The sequence below is a fragment of the Trachymyrmex cornetzi genome, unplaced genomic scaffold (assembly GCF_001594075.2).
Source record: "Trachymyrmex cornetzi isolate Tcor2-1 unplaced genomic scaffold, Tcor1.1 scaffold11, whole genome shotgun sequence".
Lineage (NCBI taxonomy): Eukaryota > Metazoa > Arthropoda > Insecta > Hymenoptera > Formicidae > Trachymyrmex > Trachymyrmex cornetzi.
In genome coordinates, this window is record NW_017295653.1 from 335,727 (window position 1) to 353,920 (window position 18,194).

Sequence of the window (18,194 nt, forward strand, 5' to 3'; positions counted from 1 at the left end):
TATATATATATATATATAGAATGACGGTCATTTTCGTACAAGAAGAATTGATTCCAAATTAATCGGAGGTGTTTGCAAATTCTTTCGCAATATTCTAGAAACATTGCATATCGAAATATCGCACTGCGAACACGTTTTACGAAGATCCGAGTCACAGCCAAACTGGTTTCCACGAAGCGACTAGGATTCTCGTGGAACGCTGAGTTTCATGGGGAAACTCACGACATGTACATATCGAATCAGGCTGGTTGAGGAAGGTAAATCGAATCAATCACGGGAGATACACGTGGTTATTTATAGCTACCGATCGAATATTCCGAAGACAAGCCACCTGATGGACGGTCGTGAAAGATGTATGCGGAGAAGAAATAGCTACCTTGAGAGATTCCAGTTTATTCGAGTTAATTATTCGATACTGCGAAGTAACCGGATCTGCTAGTCATGTGCTAACGGTTTTTTTTTTCTTGGTCGTTGATTAGAAATAAAAAGAAGATATCGATGTTTTCCACGAGTTCGGATTCGTAATCGAGTTGTCTCTGTAAATGTTTACCAGGGAACGATATATCTCTGTATAAGAATTAAAAGAAATTCAGCTGTCAATAAATTCGCTGTTCGATGGAAAAATGAATTTTTTATAAAATGTATTTTTAATGAAATTAAATCTTTTTTTTAATTGGAAAGAAAATTTCTAAAATAATCTCTAAAGTTCTCTCTCTCTCTCTCTCTATTTATCTATCTATCGAGAGTTTAATGCAAATATGCGCATGTATTCTCCCGATCGTAAATCATCGACTGATGACGAGAAAAGAATTTTATTCTTCCATTCTGCCAAACAGTCGATAATCTACTGCGTGCGTAATTTCATTTTTGCACACGTGACATTTTTGCATCGAGTAACTTGGACGCGTATTTTCCGCGAGAAATTGCGCAGTCCAGTGCAACAATTGACTATTGGCGATGATCGGCATTGTTTGAACGAGCACGCGACACAAACAGGTGCCTAAAAGCACCAACGTGGACACCTAAACAAAGCCCTGAAAGCCTCCGACTACCGCGGAAAGTTCAAGAGAAGAGAAAGAGAGAGCGAAAGTGTTCGACGATCGATCATTCATAACGTATTATCCCTATGCAGTTTCATCCGGATGGCTGGATTCGGAAACAGCGGTACTATGATCAAAAATGGGTATTTATAATGAAGCGAACGTGATAATAACTTTAGTGAAAAAATGAAAAATGGGATTAAACGATCGACGATTTCTTTTTTTATTCTAAAATTTATTCAAGTGTATTTCAGTGACTAAAATCTAGTCTATATTTTCATCTTTTTTATTTGCATTATCGTTCCTGTATATTGAAAAAAAATACTAAGTTTTAATAAATATTTATTTGTGTGTGAACAGAGTTCTAAATAGATATTTACCAAATGTAAGCATATATTATTTGATACAAAAATCATTAATTTGATTTAACTATCATTTTTTTTATTAAATAAATATTTGTTGTAAGTAAATGTTTATTTAGTGTGTTGTTATTCAAAAAAATATGTATTAAAATTTAATAAATTTTTTCAGTGTAGCATTATTATTCTTCTTTTAAGTAAGTAAAGGGTTGTTATGATCGAGGCTATATTTTAGTGCATAATATTTTTATATGTAAATTCTAAATTTATCTTTCAGTTACATAAATTGTGCACCGCTCACTGTCGGACTGGAAAGGAATAAAACAACATGAAGCTGAAATAATAATAATTAAATTGATCGTCGATTTAATAACGTTATTACTAGTATCTTAAAATACTGCATTAACTCGTTATGCGAAAAGAATTTATTGCGAAAAATATTACCTCAGCCAAGATATTTTTCGCAAAAAGTTAAAATACAATATTTTAAAATACTAGTAACATTATTATTAAATCGACGATTGATTTAATATTATTTCAGCTGTAGTTTATGATTGCGTTGTAAGTCCGACAGTATAAGCGGTACGCAATTTCTATAATTAAAATATGTATTTAGAATTAGAATTTACATATAAAAATATTATTATATCTAGGTATTTCGAGATCTGTAATTTCGACCGTATATATTTGCTCTTTTCTTATTTATTTATATACCGGTCTAAATTAACTTATATTCGCCTTGTATTTTGATAATTATTAAAAACTTAGCAATGAGAACGATAAAAGAATTCGATACGCGCAATCGTAGTTTTCTACAAAAATACGATGAGATTAAAGAAATAAGATGACATCAACCGAAATTCCGATAAAAACACAAAATCGAAAAGAGACAAAATCGAGCTAATTTCTTATTCAATATTTAAATAATATAACGGATGTTATGGAAAAAATCTCTGCTATAAAAAAAAAATATAAAACAATATTTCGAGTTTTACAGATTTCGTGTATGAAAATTAAATATTGTAACGGTCATATACGTATTGTGAAATTTATAATTAATATCCAACATTTTTTTCTAAATTCTTTATTATTAACGCTGTTTATTTATTTTTTAAATCTTTCACTTTTTCATAATCTACTGTAAAGAACTTATTGCGAATTGCGAAAAATATTACTTCTCAACCAGGATATTTTTTCGCAATAAATTCTTTAGTGTTTTAAGATGCTAATAGCATTGTTATTAAATCGACAATAATTTTAATTATGATATTATATATAAATTTTTTATATAGCTGAAAGATTTCTTTGTATATAATAGTATTTCATGTGGAGTTTGATTGATTGAATTCGATATTACTGCAGTAACGAAATATCTAAAACGGAAGGCTGCATTGACGCGAATCGCTGGAGTTTTTAATCGACTGCCCGCTGTCAGTTCGACCGTGCAAAGGTGAATGAGAGTCTCTGGCTCGCCTTGACGCTCCTTACTAAATCGATCCAACTCTGGCAAAGGTAGTGCCTTATATTGTGCGCCCATGTGTATGTATAGATGTGAATGATAGCGTGTGGCATGGATGTCGTCGACTCGTATTACATTTCATTTTCAGCATTAGGATCGTTCACACTTGTTAAGACGAATTGTACGAGTGAGGGAGAGCTCCTCGACCACGTGTTACGACGATCCGTTTTGACACGAATTTGAGTGATAGTTTCCTGAAAAAATATGCGAGTTAGACCTAAAAATATTTTTTATGAAATTTTATGAATAAACAACCAGCAACGTTTGAAAACAGATATTTTTACAAGTTTATAGAGGAATTTGTGTAGACTTATGCTCCATCAATGTAGATCAACTTTAATTTTGATTTAACTTAAGGTAACTGTCTCTATTAATGTGCCTTTTAACCAATTTGCTTATTACTGAATTAATTATTAAATATTGTAGCTTTAATTTTATTTGCTTGCAATCAATATCGATTTTTCAACTAATTCTTTTTCTTATAATATTTCTTTAATCTAAAAAGTGTTAATACTTTATAATGCTTTTGACAAAAATAGAAAACATGTTTTTGTCTCTATTAGTGAGTCCTCTAAGCGATGGCCCTATTAATGTGCCCCCAATTTGTGTGCCTATCCATATTTGACTCATTTTAACATATAGTTACTAAAACAGGTAATAAATTTAAGCTAATTGTTTATGTTAATATTACATAAATCATTATTTCAATTATATTTATTTCAAAGTACACTCATATTACACCGTTCTCAGCTCCAATACGGGACACATTAATAGGGACAAGCTTAAAATCTTGCGGTATGTATTACTGGATTCACATAAATTTCTCATATTTTTCGAAAAATATTTAAAATACTTTAATACTCAAAAAATAAAATATTATCTTCGGTATCGGATGCATTAATAATTTAACATAAAAAAAAAAATTATTTTTTCTTATTTTTATTTGTGTTAGTTTACTTTATGACTTATCGAAATACATAAACACACTAATGGGGACAGGCATAGTAATTGGGAGAGTTACCCTACTCTTCATCTTTTTCTAGTGTAAGAATCAGAAATAGATGAAGAATAAAGTTGATCTACATTGATGGAAACAGGCACTAGAGTGATCCTGCGCTTAAATATATAAAAAAGTTTATATAAGAAAGATAGTAAACATCATATTCCCGAAGTTATCCTTTGAAAGAGCCTTTATCTGTGTGCTGATAGCATTATAAAAATCTGTAGGTGGTATTTATAAGATATTTACGAGACGCGAGGTAAACATAAAGAATATCTTTCAGTGATTTTTTATTGTTAAATATTCAAGGATAAAATTTGAGAAACGATCCCTTAAATTAAATAACATTTTATTTTTAACTTTCAAGTGTGTTAAAATGAATTATTTTAATACACAACATGTAGTTAAAAAACAGCCACATTAATTTTCCAAATATTTCTCTGGTTGAATTGTTTAGTCAAAGTAAACAACATTCGTATTAACGCTTAGTAAGTAATAAATTAAATTTTAGTCAAATTAATTTTTTGGGTTAAATTGTTTAACTTTATTGTTTTAGTTAAATTAACGACATATATATATTAAGTAGAAACAGTGACGATTTATATTAAATGATTAAAAATGACTCAAATTAGGTATAATTTGACATTATGAATTTAATATAAATTAGAGAAAGCAGATGTGTATAAAAATTTTTATTTTTCAGCATTTATTATTTCGTTTTATGCGAAAAATCTTTATATTTTGCTGAAAAGCGTGTTTCTCTCACGAGGAGTAAATTTGGATTATGAACCAATCAATTTATATCTTTGATGGTGCTTTTAGCTCAGGCACAACGAAGCGTAATTAACTTTATCTCGACGGGCTTTGTGGCGGCTTTGCGTTTCGAGGAATCGAGCAACAATTCGCTGAATCCATTTTGGACAAATACATATATTGTTCGTTTTACTGTACAATAATTAACTTTTATGAGACTATATGGATGACGAAATCACAAAAATTTTTCCTCTGCTTTCGATATTGGCTGTTATGTTATTATATACTGTAAAAAGTGCAGTGTTTAAAATGTTTACGTTTGAAACATATTTGCAAAATAAACGTTTAATAATAAAAGATATTTCAATTTTAAACGTTTTAGTGTTTCAAATCCACATAGTGTTTTGTTCATTGAAAAAGTTTAAAACTAAAACATTTTTAAGTATTTAAAAAACAGACAAGAATAAAACATTTTAATATCTTAAAATTAAACACTTTTTTTTTAATGTATACAAAACGTTTCCGTAAAAAATTTAATTGAAAGAAATTTATAAACAACGATAATTCCATGATAATTACATCGATATTTAATGCTTTTTCTGAAAACAAAATGTTAATTTTCTCTCTATTTGCGTTATAATATAAATTATAATTGTAAATTAATTTCTGCGGTGTAATAATTTTATTATATCGTTTATTATTTATTTCTATTTCTGCGATAAACTTCGCGATGGAAGTTTCAACGTAAACGAAACTTTACGTAACTTTCTGAGAAATGCAATTTTCTCATCAAATCTTGGTGTTAGCGTCTTATGTACGTTTAAAAATATTTATCTATATTAAATATGTTAAAAAATATTCACAGATTTTTTTCTGTAAACCTTTTTTGAAATTTTTGCAGGTGGCGTGGGGCACAGCCGTAATGGAATTACAGAGCTGGTTGCTCTATCATTTAGTGGCTGTCACCGACTGTAATCAAGGTAGCGAAGATTCGCCATTCATCGTGTCTCGCGCACTTCCATGAAACCGCAACATTTGTGTTACGCATGTGATTGTTAACGACTCGTCGTTTATTAACCCTTGATTATTTTAGTTACGTTTGCCTGAGTTTGCCTGGACCATTATTCACGCACAATCAGTTCGCCGCTTCTTTATTTAATTTACCATCCCGCTATCACGATTCAGAGGAAACGGTGGTCTACCGATGCTTGATGGTAAGTTCATCGTATACGAAGTGTGCAAACAGAAATTACGCACACCGAGCCATAGTTGTAAGACCTCGTTGAGATGCACAGCCACTTTCGCGCCATTCTCAGGAGGTTGAAATTGTAACGTTCCGTCTCTCCCTAAGTCGTCAGACTTTCTACTTTTGTACCACATTCAAACACGCAAGCCTTTTGTTCCCTTGTTCACGAGTATAAGTTGTTCGTAACCGTTTGAAAAAGTTTTTTTTTTCACGGAATGTTTATCGCTGAATAAAATATGATAGCTCACGTTAAACGCAATCTTGTATTACGTAACGCCTATTATGCAATAATTTTGAAATATTGAATTCTCGTGTTAGATAAATACAAAATGTAAAATTTATATTGAATTAATATAAATTCGATTTTTAAATAAATACCGATTATATACACTGAGAGAAAAGTGTTCGGTATTTGTGATTATAATATATATATATATAAATAGATTTTCAAACATTGTGTGACTATTATTAATAGCACAATCGACTATATTTACATGGTTAAAACCACTATAAATTATATAATTGTTCCAAAAAATGACTATAAATTATAGCTAAATTATGATAATTGTAATAATTTTTTTCCCTCAGTATAATATTAAATATATACATACAATACAGACATCCAACGGACATCCTAAAGACATCCAGAAGACGTCCTTACGTCTAAAGGGCGTTCCCAGGATGTCCCTCGGATGAAGCGTGCTGTGAATAGCGTCATGTCTAATATTAAACGACGCTAAATATTGATGTTATTATAAGAAAAACTCGTTATTTGCAATATATTAACGGTTGAAGACTTTTACTGGACACGAGCTTCGCCTCAAACGAATAAAGCCCAAGATCACACAGTCGCATTTACCTCTAAATAAAAGCGAGAACGCGGACGAACGCGCACAATGCACACGAGCAGCGGTTGTTCACTGTGCGAAAATATTGCAGTGATGCAGTCGGCAAACGCAATCGGAAGTGGCGGCGGAGGCGGAGGCGGCGGATCGTATTCCGCCGGTGGCGGGACCGGAAGTCGCACCCGCGATTTAGGGCTACGCGCCCAGAAGAAGCTTCTCGGCCGCATAATGTCCACTAATGCAGGTCGATCGCTCTTCATCGACGACGCTACGACGTCGTTGCTTGATAATCTGTACAAACTGATGGAGAGCGTCGCCAAGAGCAACCCACACTTGGACAAGAAGGAGCCCGAGAAGGTTCTCAAGAACATCGTCAAATTGTCTATCAAGGTATACACAAAGCATTCCAGAACCAGATTTTAATTTTGATGATAGATCCAGCAATAAGTTTCAAGCCGATTGAGAAGAAAAAAGCATCAGTAGAAAATGTATAATATATTATTTATTCCTGCAAACTTATAGATATCTCAAATCGAAAATCTTAAAGGAGCAACTTAAATGTAAAATATAATTAACATGAACATGAACAATTCAATGAACTGTCTCGAATTGTATCTTCCATAATTAAAAATTCAATAATTAGCATTATTTAATCAACTTGAAATAATAAATACATTTATTTTAATGCAGACACATTTACTTCGAAAATTTCACCTCTTTTTTTTACTTTATCTCACCTGTATGTAATGATAAAACTGAAATAATGTTATTGTTAAATGCTAATAATTAGCATAATAATTAGCTATTTATACGTATAGTATAAATTAAACGCACAGTTAATTTTGTATTTGTATGATATTAATTTTCAATGAATGCATAAATTAACTCATGAAATGCAATTCGTAGATTGGACTCGTGCAGCGCAGTCATCAATTCCGTTCGAACGACACCGAGAAGCTGGAAGAGATCCGAGAGGCTCTGGGGACAGTGGCGATGACTGTCGTATCATTCTACGAGGTGGATTATAGTTACGACCAGGAGTACCTGACAGGCTCGATGGAACGTTGCCGAACGTTGCTCCAGCAGTTGATAAAGCCGCATCTTACGGACAAGTCGTCACAGCGTTGCGACCAGGTGTTCGACTTCCTGGCGTATCCCAAATTTTTGGACTCGGTGTTCCGATACGACTCTGAACATAGACCCATTCTCGGCATGCTAGTCAGTGACCTTAACAAGGCGTTGGATGCCAGGCGACTTTGATTCTACAAGAATGATATTCACATAATGTTAATAAGAACGAATCGATGGCCAACAACACGTTTCGATTGCCGGGAAGATGTCCGTTTCTCTTAGCAACGGCGGTCTCGCGATCGTGATCGATGATGAGTCGATCGACGAACACAGCGGACGATCCGTTGGACACGCGCGCTTCGTTGCACTTTATTTCACGGCGAATAGACAACGTACTGCATACTTTTTCAGTGTGACGACAGTATAGTTTCTCATAGCGATAGAAAAAAAAACCGCGTTTTTTGCTCGCGATCACCCCCACCCAGTAGCCGGATCGGGATACCCAGTGCGAATTACTCGCTCATTGATTTATGCAATAATTGTTTAATACTCCGCTTATTTTAAGGACACGGCGTCACTTCACCTGCGTTACATAATTGGTGTGTTATATACATATATTTATGTGCAGGATACCAATTGTTAATCCATACCAAAAAAGGAGTATAATAAGCTTATCATATGAAAAATGATAGAAAAGATGAAATATTAATTTTAAAATTATTGCATATTTTTTAAACTGCATATTAGAGTCTAACTTTATTTGGGATTTTTATTTGTTTAAATTAGTTTATATAAGCAAAAAATTTTCTTAATTTTTTCCACTCGGAGAGATACGAAAATTTATTTTTGCTTATACTAATTCAATTTATTGTATAGTTAATTTTGTTTTTAATCCAGATTCGATATCTTTATCTGGCAAATTCTATTCGTGTAATGAAACTATGCAGTCACAACGATGATTGAAGAAATTAAAAATAATGTTTTTTTTTTAAAATATTCTATGATCAAGATTTGGAGTTAGACCTTAATCGCGATTGTAAGGAATTTCGTATGAAGTTAAAATCCTGCTGTAAAAGCAGATTTGTGTTTGTCTGCTTTTACATGTATCGCAACGAGTACAAAGAGTAATGGAAGAACGTTTTCGAAAATTGCAAAAGTCCATTCGCTGACAGAATAGTTGAAGTAATAAATATCTACGTAATGTAGATTGTCTTTCCCATCTTAAACCGTGCGTGTGATGATGCTAGTATTGTCGCGTGCAATAATAGTGGATGCCCGAGCAAGGGATTTCCTTCTTCTCTCACGTCGAATTGGAAACCGACGGTAGTCACGCGACACATCTTTGTGCTCTATGTAATCTCCAATTTCTGCGATTCCTCTTTAGACATTTCTGCCGGGCAAAGCCGGGGTTTTGATTTTAAAACAGCGTTATATTTAATTATTTAATATATGTTTTAAAAGAGCTATAATTTCATAACGTCAAGAAAAATGTTAATATATTGACAAGAAAAGATTTTTTGACGAATATTTTAGAGATAAGTTAGATTTTAATTGCGCCACAACACGTTTCAATTTCTTTTCGATTTTATAAAATATGAATTTTCTCAAAACGAATAAATATATCGGTCATCTTTCTTCGTACACGCGCAAACAGTAAGACGCATAAATGCGAAAGTATCGGGATGTGCATTGCGTACACAACTCACTGTTAGCGCTATTGTACGTGCACATTTTTTATAACACTCGATTAAAGAAACAATTTCTACATATCTAATTTCATCGCGATTTTATCCCGATGATTATTAACGTAGGACATAGAAGAAAAAAAGAGAACTCTTTATCGACATTTTGCGCCTTTTGTACGCGGTGTACACCCACTTTACACGTTATTTGTGATGATTGTCTATGTTAAGAGATGTATAGGTACCAAGCTATTATATAATAAATTATTAACAAACAACAGTCTCGTTTGTCTCTACTATTTGCTGTTACATCTTACATCCTGAAAAAAAGAAGGTGAACGACATATCAGTCTCAAGAGCTTGGTATATTTATTTACATATACGAAGTCGCACATATATAAAGTCACAATGATATAGTTTATCCGTCGTTTTCCTCATTCGATTGAATTACAGTTCGCGTGCAAAGGTATCTTCGTGTCATGGAAAATTATCAAAAATCACCGGTCACAAACCCTGCCACTGTGATAGTTTTATGTTCACGCTGTTACATATAGCTGCTCTTTCAACACGGGACAACGCGACAGATTGAAACGTTCAGATTGCACTGTTGTCAGTGCACTTACAAGTATGGATTTCAAGTATAAAATTATCAATTTCTTATTTTTGTATGTTATTTGTTACAAATTAAGAGTGCACTGGAAGTGGCAGCGGTTTGAATTCGAATTTCTATCTGCTCATCTTATATATTTCCAAACAATTTGAGAGGCGCGAAATGATGCCAAGTAAGGTCTCGAGAAGCTACCCGTTAACTATTGCTTGTTTATAAAAATAGGCTATCAGAGATGTTTGTGAGTGTTATGGTTAAAATATTGAATTTTTAAACGCCTGTCAGAGAAAGAGAGAGAAAGGGGGGAGAGGGAGGGGAGAGGGGGAGGAGGGAGAGCACTTACAGATTTTTACATACAGTATTTTTCCGCGTAAAAATATTGGGCGTTAAATATTGGATTTAAACATCCGTAAGAATCATACAATGAACGCATGATGTGGTACGCTATAGTGTTCTCTGGGTTATATGTTAAACGATGATTACATGCTAACGGATCCTTTCTTTATCCTTCTTTTTTGGCGAAACAAATGCCCGTGCGGCCTCACGTCTCTCGATGAATCCTATTGTATGTATGTATGTATATATCGGCTCATTTATATAGAGAGATGAACGTGTATCGGTGAAACTACAGAGCTATCGGATACAATGCACACATTTATCTATATCTTAACGTAATATTGTGAGACCCCATAATTATTATACGTTAACAACTTGCAATCTCTCACTCTCACTTTTATAAATATACGGGTCGGGAATATATTTTGTTAACATACATGCTCATTACGTACTATGACGGTTCAATGACGTTGACGCCGATCATTTCGTTTCGCCATTGTGCTATCTTATACTAGAATGCGGCAATCGCGACGACTCGTCATACGATAATTGAATGCATTTAACAATGTGGATCTTATTTCGTTTAAGTACGCCGCGTTACACAGCATATTTATATTTATGCTAAACCGAGGAGGCTTACTTCCTGAATCGTATTTGAGCGTGTTCGACTAAAAATCGTCGAACTCTAATGTTACCGTTGTAAGATACTTGATGAGCTGACGATGGGAATACAATATATGCAGCGTATAATGGAAACAAATGCTGTCTCGATTGCACACAACACAAACGCGGCATTTTTATATAATAATCACAGGTCGACATTTTTTGTTACTAAATGCTTAATTCCATTACTCTCTCCAAATATCGCGGCAACATCGAGCTTGGTCAAACTTAAACAGTCAGATTATACTCGTGTTAAACTCAATAAATTCAAAAGCTAGCAAAAGAATACAACTAATTTGAAACTAAGTAATAAATGGTGCAGTCCACTTGACGTTATAGATGCTTCGAAGCATTTGACCATTCGGAAGAAGGATTAATTAATCAAAAAATTCTTCGAAGCATTTACAGCATCAAGTAGATCGTAGCCAAAGGCGAATAAATATAAAACATATATTCCTAGACGAAAATATTCCTAGATTATTGTGCTATTGATGCATTTAGAATCTTCTTGTTTAAGCTATTATTAAATAACGCTCTTTGTCGGACACGTTAGTCGTTAGTAAAAAACTGATGCTAGCCAGGATTTCTTTGCGATATTTATAATATGTGAGATAGTAATATGTAGGTCAAAATTGATATCGCTATGCTTAAATAAGTATGTACTAAACAAAATTCATTGCATGTTGCTGTTTCGAGGCCGGTGTTTCAACTTGATAAGTTTGAAACTTAATATTTATTACTATAATGTTCGTTGACAATATATTTTTATATCGCATTATGTATATATATATACATAATATATATATATACATATATGTATATATATCATGCTTTATTCCAAATTAAATTAAGAATAAATAAATTTTCTTGAAGAAAATCTTTGCGATTTGCAATTTCATTCAATTGCATTGTAATTAACATTCGGAAAATTGTAACAACGCATACAATACACATATTATACTTGCATGTAGAAATTACGAATCACATTTTCGCTTTTTTATTAACAACATAAAATTTTACATATCATCTGATATGTTTGTCTCATTCTGTTCGATCAAAAAAAAATCTAAAATATTTATAGCGATTGCTTTTATAGATACAAATTATTTTGAAATAATTTAATATTGTCATGAATTTACCACAATGTTTCGAATAATTTGGAAACTACATATAATGAAAATATGTATTTATAATAGTGATATTTTTTCAATAATTTAAAAATAAATCAAATTAATTGAAATTTATTACTACTCATAGTTACTAATAATCTTTTTTTAAATCTTTTATCATGATATAAATATATCGTTTATATGAAAATTATTTACATTCAAAAATTATTACATTCGCTCAAAATATTAATGATGCTTATGGAACGCGGTTTTATTTCATCATGTAATATTTAAATACACACACACAATATTGATATTACTTTTAAATTATTATTTATTCATAATAGAATAGCGACCAGCGTTAATTTTTTATAATCTGATATTACTTATCAAATCATTATTATTTTTTATGATCCAATTTATTTATAATTAAATTTATACAAAAAATTTATTTATTACATCTAAAAATATTCAATTTTTTGAATTTTAAATTAGTGAAATAAGAAAGTATTTTATTTTTTTTTAACTTAATTATCACATACATATGTTACAAGGTATAATAATGGTATATTTTTGTGTCCTTTCAACAAAACATTTTTCTTTTATTACTTATAATTTAAAAAATTACGTTTTAATAAAATATAAATACGTTTTGTAACAGATTCGATATAACCGTTAAGTTATTTCAAATATAAATTATTTCTACTTCCAAGTTTTCCATGTAATATGTAGGATTAATCAATTTTCTGGAAGAAAGAAGAAAAGAATCAACGAATTAAATAATTTAGAGGAAAGTTAAAAGTTTTTTGACAAGTTTATCGTCTTTTCGAGACCTAAAATATTAAATTAATATAAAACTTTAAACACACATGATAGTCTGTAATTCTAAAATCAAGCAGTCAAGCCTTTCATGACATATACATACGACTTATATCCTAATTATTTAATTTAGCAATTATCATACTTGTTTCATTTGCTTAAATCTTCATTGCCATAATCCTGCGTAGTTGCCGTATAGATTTGCAGGCAATGGACCACCTGCTGTAAATAGTCGAGTACCCGATGCATCATAGCAATGCGTATAAATGGCGGGAGTGTATTTTACATTTTGAAAACCATCTATATATTCTTCATCCGGAAACTGGTAATGGAATAAATACATAAATCATTCCATACGTAAAATGAATTAAAGTGATGTCCACAAATATAGTAAAAAGTTAGATTTAAAATTGGAACATTTCCAAAAAAAACCGCACGTAATTACTATTTACATTGTCACTAATATTTTCCTACGATACTTTGTGGACACGTCATATGATGATACATATGATGATTCATGAAAACATTTAATTTAAAATTAATTCAAGTATAAAAATTGTGCTAATCAATAAAGCACTCTCATATTATTTTTCAGTTATAAAATGCAACAATTATCTAATTATTTATGAATTTGAAGACAAATATATGACTCATTACCTTTAAACAACACAATGAAACTTACCACATATCCTTTTGAAGCTTTTAACACAACAGTTCTATTAGAATTTATAGAAGATTCTAGATATTTTTGAGCTCTAACATCGTAGAACATAAGCATTCCTAGTCCAGTTCCAATAGTTAGAACAGATCCTTGAAAACTTGCTGATCTAATACCACAACCGCTATATCTGTACTCAAGAATTTGTTGATATTATTAAATGACCCTAAAATACTAAAAGAAAGTTAGATTACTTAAAAAAAAATTAATTTACCTTGAGGGTATTTTTTTAATTGGTTGCAATGTACGTGCGTCCAGTAGAAGAGTATAAGACCTACATCCAATTGCGTACACACCATCGTCTTGTACAGCAAGACAAACATTTTCCTGGCAGGCTGGCAGTTTTCTAGATATTTTCTGTTTGAAGGATTCGGCCGACCAGATATGTATAAAGCTATTGAGGGTCAACGCTGCGATCTCCTTGTATGCTTTATTGAATGCTAGCGCTCGGACTTTCTGTGCGGACTTGCATTCTTTCACGCAGACAGGCTGAATCAATCTAAATAGAAGTAAATTATTAGAAGTCATTTTTAAAGATTAATAATGAAATTATATATAATAATAGTAAGTACTAAAAGCATTAAAAAAAAAATAATAATGATAATTATTTCCAGTTTCAGATCTCTGAATTTCTATTACCTCATTGGATAAAAAAAAAGATTAATATATCTTGATATCTATTATAAAAGGAAAATTATTCTGCTTTTCTGCTTTTAGTGTGACAAAGGAGACTACAATTTTAATTGTATATTCGATTTTACCTATGTGTAGGCACATCTGCTTTATCGGGAGCTTCAGCGAGATCACTATCAATACGCCATAGAGCCATTTTCGTATCTCTAGAACCGGACACTAAAAATTCGTCATCCAACCAGCACATATCGAATACCCAATCTCTATGGCCACTTTCGCCGACGCAAACTGGATCCAAAGTCGGTAATCTATAGATCGCTATTTCATTACTATTTCTTGCGCCGGTGGATAAAAGAGTTCTGTAAGACAAAGATAAAATAAAATAAAAAATTTTATTCTTTTTTTATTTTTTTGTATGATAAAAAGTGATGAGAAGAAAAATCCAGAAATTACCTCGAAGGATTAATTTGAACGGAATGAATGCCACATTGCTGCTCGGGCATAACGTTACCGCCCGGACTGAGCTGTCTTCCGTGAAGAGACGGAATTTGATCTAATTTTTGCGTCGCTACGTCATAAACCATAAGCTTATTGCACTTTGTACCGAATACTACTTGTCTATCACTTAACCACTGCGAACAGAATACTTTGTTCATGTTGTTCAAGCTGACCGAATATTCCTTGAATAAATCGTGCGTCAATATATGACGGGAACCGTATTCCTGATTGATATTCCGCACTTCGCGCGTATTCGTTTCGCGTGCGCGTACATAATCTACGAAGTTGAAGGATGTTCTCAGGAACTGTTTGCCTTCGGTCACCGTCTCGGCTTCATCGTCACTCGACTCGTAACATACGAAATCATCCGGCTTATCCGGCTTTCTATTTCTTTCATGTCGTAATGCCATCCTGGAAAAAAATAATTAATTCAATGATGCACGTTACAGCATATAATAATTAATAATTAATAATTAATAATTTTTACCTTTTAGATCGGCGATCGTCTAATCTGCTGCTATAAGCACACGGAGGATGTCTTCCGTACACAGTCATTCTTTGTGTCTCAGCCATTATTATAATTTAATGTTTAACGGACTTTACAATATTCAGGCAACTTGCAAGGAACACTGAGTATTATTATTGAACAGGAAAATCTTAGTGAAAATAAAAACAAAACCTGTAATAATTATTTATGTCAAATAAAGAAAAAAAAGATTCTATATTGGCAACAATATTTGCGACTTAAACAATACTTTTTACTATGAATATAAGCAGTCTCTTACGAGAGATATTCGCTAGTTTTAACGTCTCCTCCCTTCTTTCTTTCCCTCTTTATAAGCTTCTATTTTTTTTTATATAAGTATTTATTTATAAAATTTTGGCAATTATATTAAAATTAATCAATAAAGTCACATTCAAATTATAATATATCCTAAGATACTTCAGAGATTCCCAGAAGTTCACAGGAAGTTTTCCTTCCTGTTTTTTTTCCGTAAGGTTTGAGTAAAACAGGTTTTCCTGTTGAGTAACTAACAGCGATAAAATAAGGAGGCACTATACATATAAGGTGATGTCTAGATATACTGATTAAACTGCTCCTAACAAGAATCAGTTTCTTTTAATTTTGATTTTACATATATATTTTAACTATTATATTTATAAAGACAATTATATATTTATATCATATCAATTGAATTTCTTGTAGTAAATAAAAATAGATCTATTTTATTTCCACACTTTCACTTCTAGGACAAAGAAATTTGTTAAAACCCTCTTTTTCTATAAATTAAATTAGTTATTAGATTAAATAATTATTCTGTTACTCCTGTTTCTTGCAAGCTTATAGAAGTCTTTGGAAATAATTAATTGGACTATTTGCTTGTATAATAAATAAAATATAATTCGTCAATTAACATCGACAATCTAGGTATTATTAGAAATATAACAAATGTAGTTTTATTTATAGATAGGCTGATACAAGATACATCCGTCAAGAAATATCTTCAACAATCAGCTGCGATCTAAAATAAACAAAATTTTCAGTCAATACATATTTTTAGAATGTTTACTTTTAGTATAATTAGATAGTATAAATTTATTTACGATTAGTATAAATTATATTAATTTATTACTGTATTTATTATATAAGAGCAATATTTCTCTCTCTCTATCTCTCTCTAATAAGTCAATTTTTAAACAACCCTATTTTAAAAATAATGATAAATGATTTTTTCAACAAAGAATTAACAACATTATAAGCTAAGGACAAAATAAATATTAGTATTTCTATATATATACATAGTATTGCTCGATAAACATTTGTCAAACATTCTAAATAATGAAAATGAAGACCTACAATGACAGAATTTGTACATATAAATAATTTGACATTCGAACAAAGAAATTTTAAAAGAGATGTTTTTCTGAGAAACTAGAAAAAAGAACCTATATAGAAAAGTCTTTCTATACGAATCAGAACAGTTGCATTTGGTGCTAACATTTTGTAAGCATCTTTTGTCCTTGTTTAATGTTTGATAAACAAAATAAAGATAAAAAATAATGTTTAAAGTGCTGTGAACTTCAAAGCAAACGCAGCTACAAACAAAAACATTTTAAAGAAAAGGTCTCTGAAAAAACGAAATTAGAAATTTCTTTTTACGAATCAAAATAATTATATTCGCAGGCTTTTCCTGTATACGTTTAAAATGTCCGAGCGTTTGTTTCGATTTTTTTGCAACGAGACTCCGAAGTTTCTACCAGTTTCACTGTCTCTAGTTACTTCCGATAAAAGAAATTCGAATGAGACGAGTTTTCCCTTTTTTCGCTTTACGATTGCTTACCGTTTTTCGGTAATTACAGTTGCCTTGTACGAGGACAATGAAAGTCATGGGGTGGCGATTTATGATAGTCGGGTTCCTCCTCTCGAACTCGACGTGCACCAGACGTACAGTTACACCAGGATGTTCGACTCCTGGGTCCGTCTGAGATTGAGATCGCAGCACCGCGCTGTACAAAGGAGGGTCAACTGTCCGTCGAAGACCGATGCCCGTTCCTCGTTGCACGTTCTTGGGGTAGCTGGAGTTGACACGTGTAACCTCGCTCGCCTGCCGTAAGCCTACGGGCGACGTCGTTCGCGTGTGTTCTGGAGTGCCGTGCGACTGGAACTACGGAGAGACGATGCGCGGCCGATACGATCCACCATGGTCATGATGAGCGGAGAAACGTACGGGGTGACTGCACGAACGGCACCGCCATGTTGTAGGCGACGCTTCAGCGCCTTAATAATCCGAGAGAGACCGTCGTTGCAGCGTCGACAACGATCTCAACTCTGCCACCCGGGGGGGAGATGATGACGTTTATCCCGACAGCATGATAGAAACGACCGGCACGTCAGGTGTGTGTAATGATCTATGATGGTTTTCCACCACGTGCACACCTACAACTGTCAACATCAGCTTGACTTTCCCCCCTTTCCCTCCGCGCCAGTGGGTCATTTAAACTCCCCCCTCCACCTTATCGTTGCTTAGTTCGAGAAGTAAAGGAACGTTTCGCACAATGGCGATGGTTGCGTTCAGCAGGTAGTTTATTTTGCAACTGTTGGAACTTTTCTTCTCGCGCTGATTGGGTAATACTTTTAACTTTAAAAGAATGTTCTTATTTCAGCGAGAAAACTTCTGATAGTCGCAAAATAAGCTTTTCGAACGCGGTCGATGGCGAATCGAAGAGAATATGTTTATTTCTTTTTATTGTTGCTGAACTTTGTATATTTTTTGTACTTAAGACTGCGGCACACC

General features: G+C 32.5%; 2 protein-coding genes across 3 annotated transcripts in view; one reads left to right on the top strand and one right to left on the bottom strand.

Annotated features, from left to right (window-relative positions):
• The window catches only part of sigmar (Tumor necrosis factor alpha-induced protein 8-like protein sigmar), a 28,446-nt gene extending 19,935 nt beyond the window's left edge, over nt 1–8,511 (top strand). Inside the window, exons 1-4 of one of the 2 annotated variants that reach the window (XM_018509111.1) lie at nt 5,572–5,651; nt 5,765–5,885; nt 6,857–7,152; nt 7,669–8,510. In XM_018509111.1, the coding sequence (XP_018364613.1) occupies nt 5,876–5,885; nt 6,857–7,152; nt 7,669–8,022 (660 nt within the window). In that variant the 5' untranslated portion in view covers nt 5,572–5,651; nt 5,765–5,875 and the 3' untranslated portion in view covers nt 8,023–8,510. Of the gene's footprint in view, nt 1–5,571; nt 5,652–5,764; nt 5,886–6,856; nt 7,153–7,668 lie in introns of those variants that run through there. The other variant, XM_018509119.1, reaches the window with a different exon arrangement.
• Nucleotides 8,512–12,887: 4,376 nt separating this feature from the next.
• Nucleotides 12,888–15,732, bottom strand: DCAF12 (DDB1 and CUL4 associated factor 12-like protein). The gene is made up of 7 exons (XM_018509291.1): nt 15,386–15,732; nt 14,854–15,309; nt 14,529–14,759; nt 13,982–14,266; nt 13,732–13,897; nt 13,195–13,371; nt 12,888–12,976 (listed from the first exon to the last, which is right to left on the bottom strand). Exons 1-6 carry the CDS (start codon nt 15,469–15,471, stop codon nt 13,216–13,218), a joined length of 1,380 nt encoding a protein of 459 aa, XP_018364793.1. The 5' UTR covers nt 15,472–15,732; the 3' UTR covers nt 12,888–12,976; nt 13,195–13,215.
• Between the last annotated feature and the right edge of the window lie 2,462 nt (nt 15,733–18,194).

Bases quoted from the DNA above. Each gene is read 5' to 3' on its own strand.
- DCAF12 (XM_018509291.1), bottom strand. From the start codon at position 15,471: ATGGCTGAGACACAAAGAATGACTGTGTACGGAAGACATCCTCCGTGT. The intron at 15,310-15,385 runs GTAAAAATTATT...ATTTTTTTCCAG, and splicing joins GACGATCGCCGATCTAAAAG to GATGGCATTACGACATGAAA. The intron at 14,760-14,853 runs GTAATTTCTGGA...TTTGTCTTACAG, and splicing joins GTTCAAATTAATCCTTCGAG to AACTCTTTTATCCACCGGCG.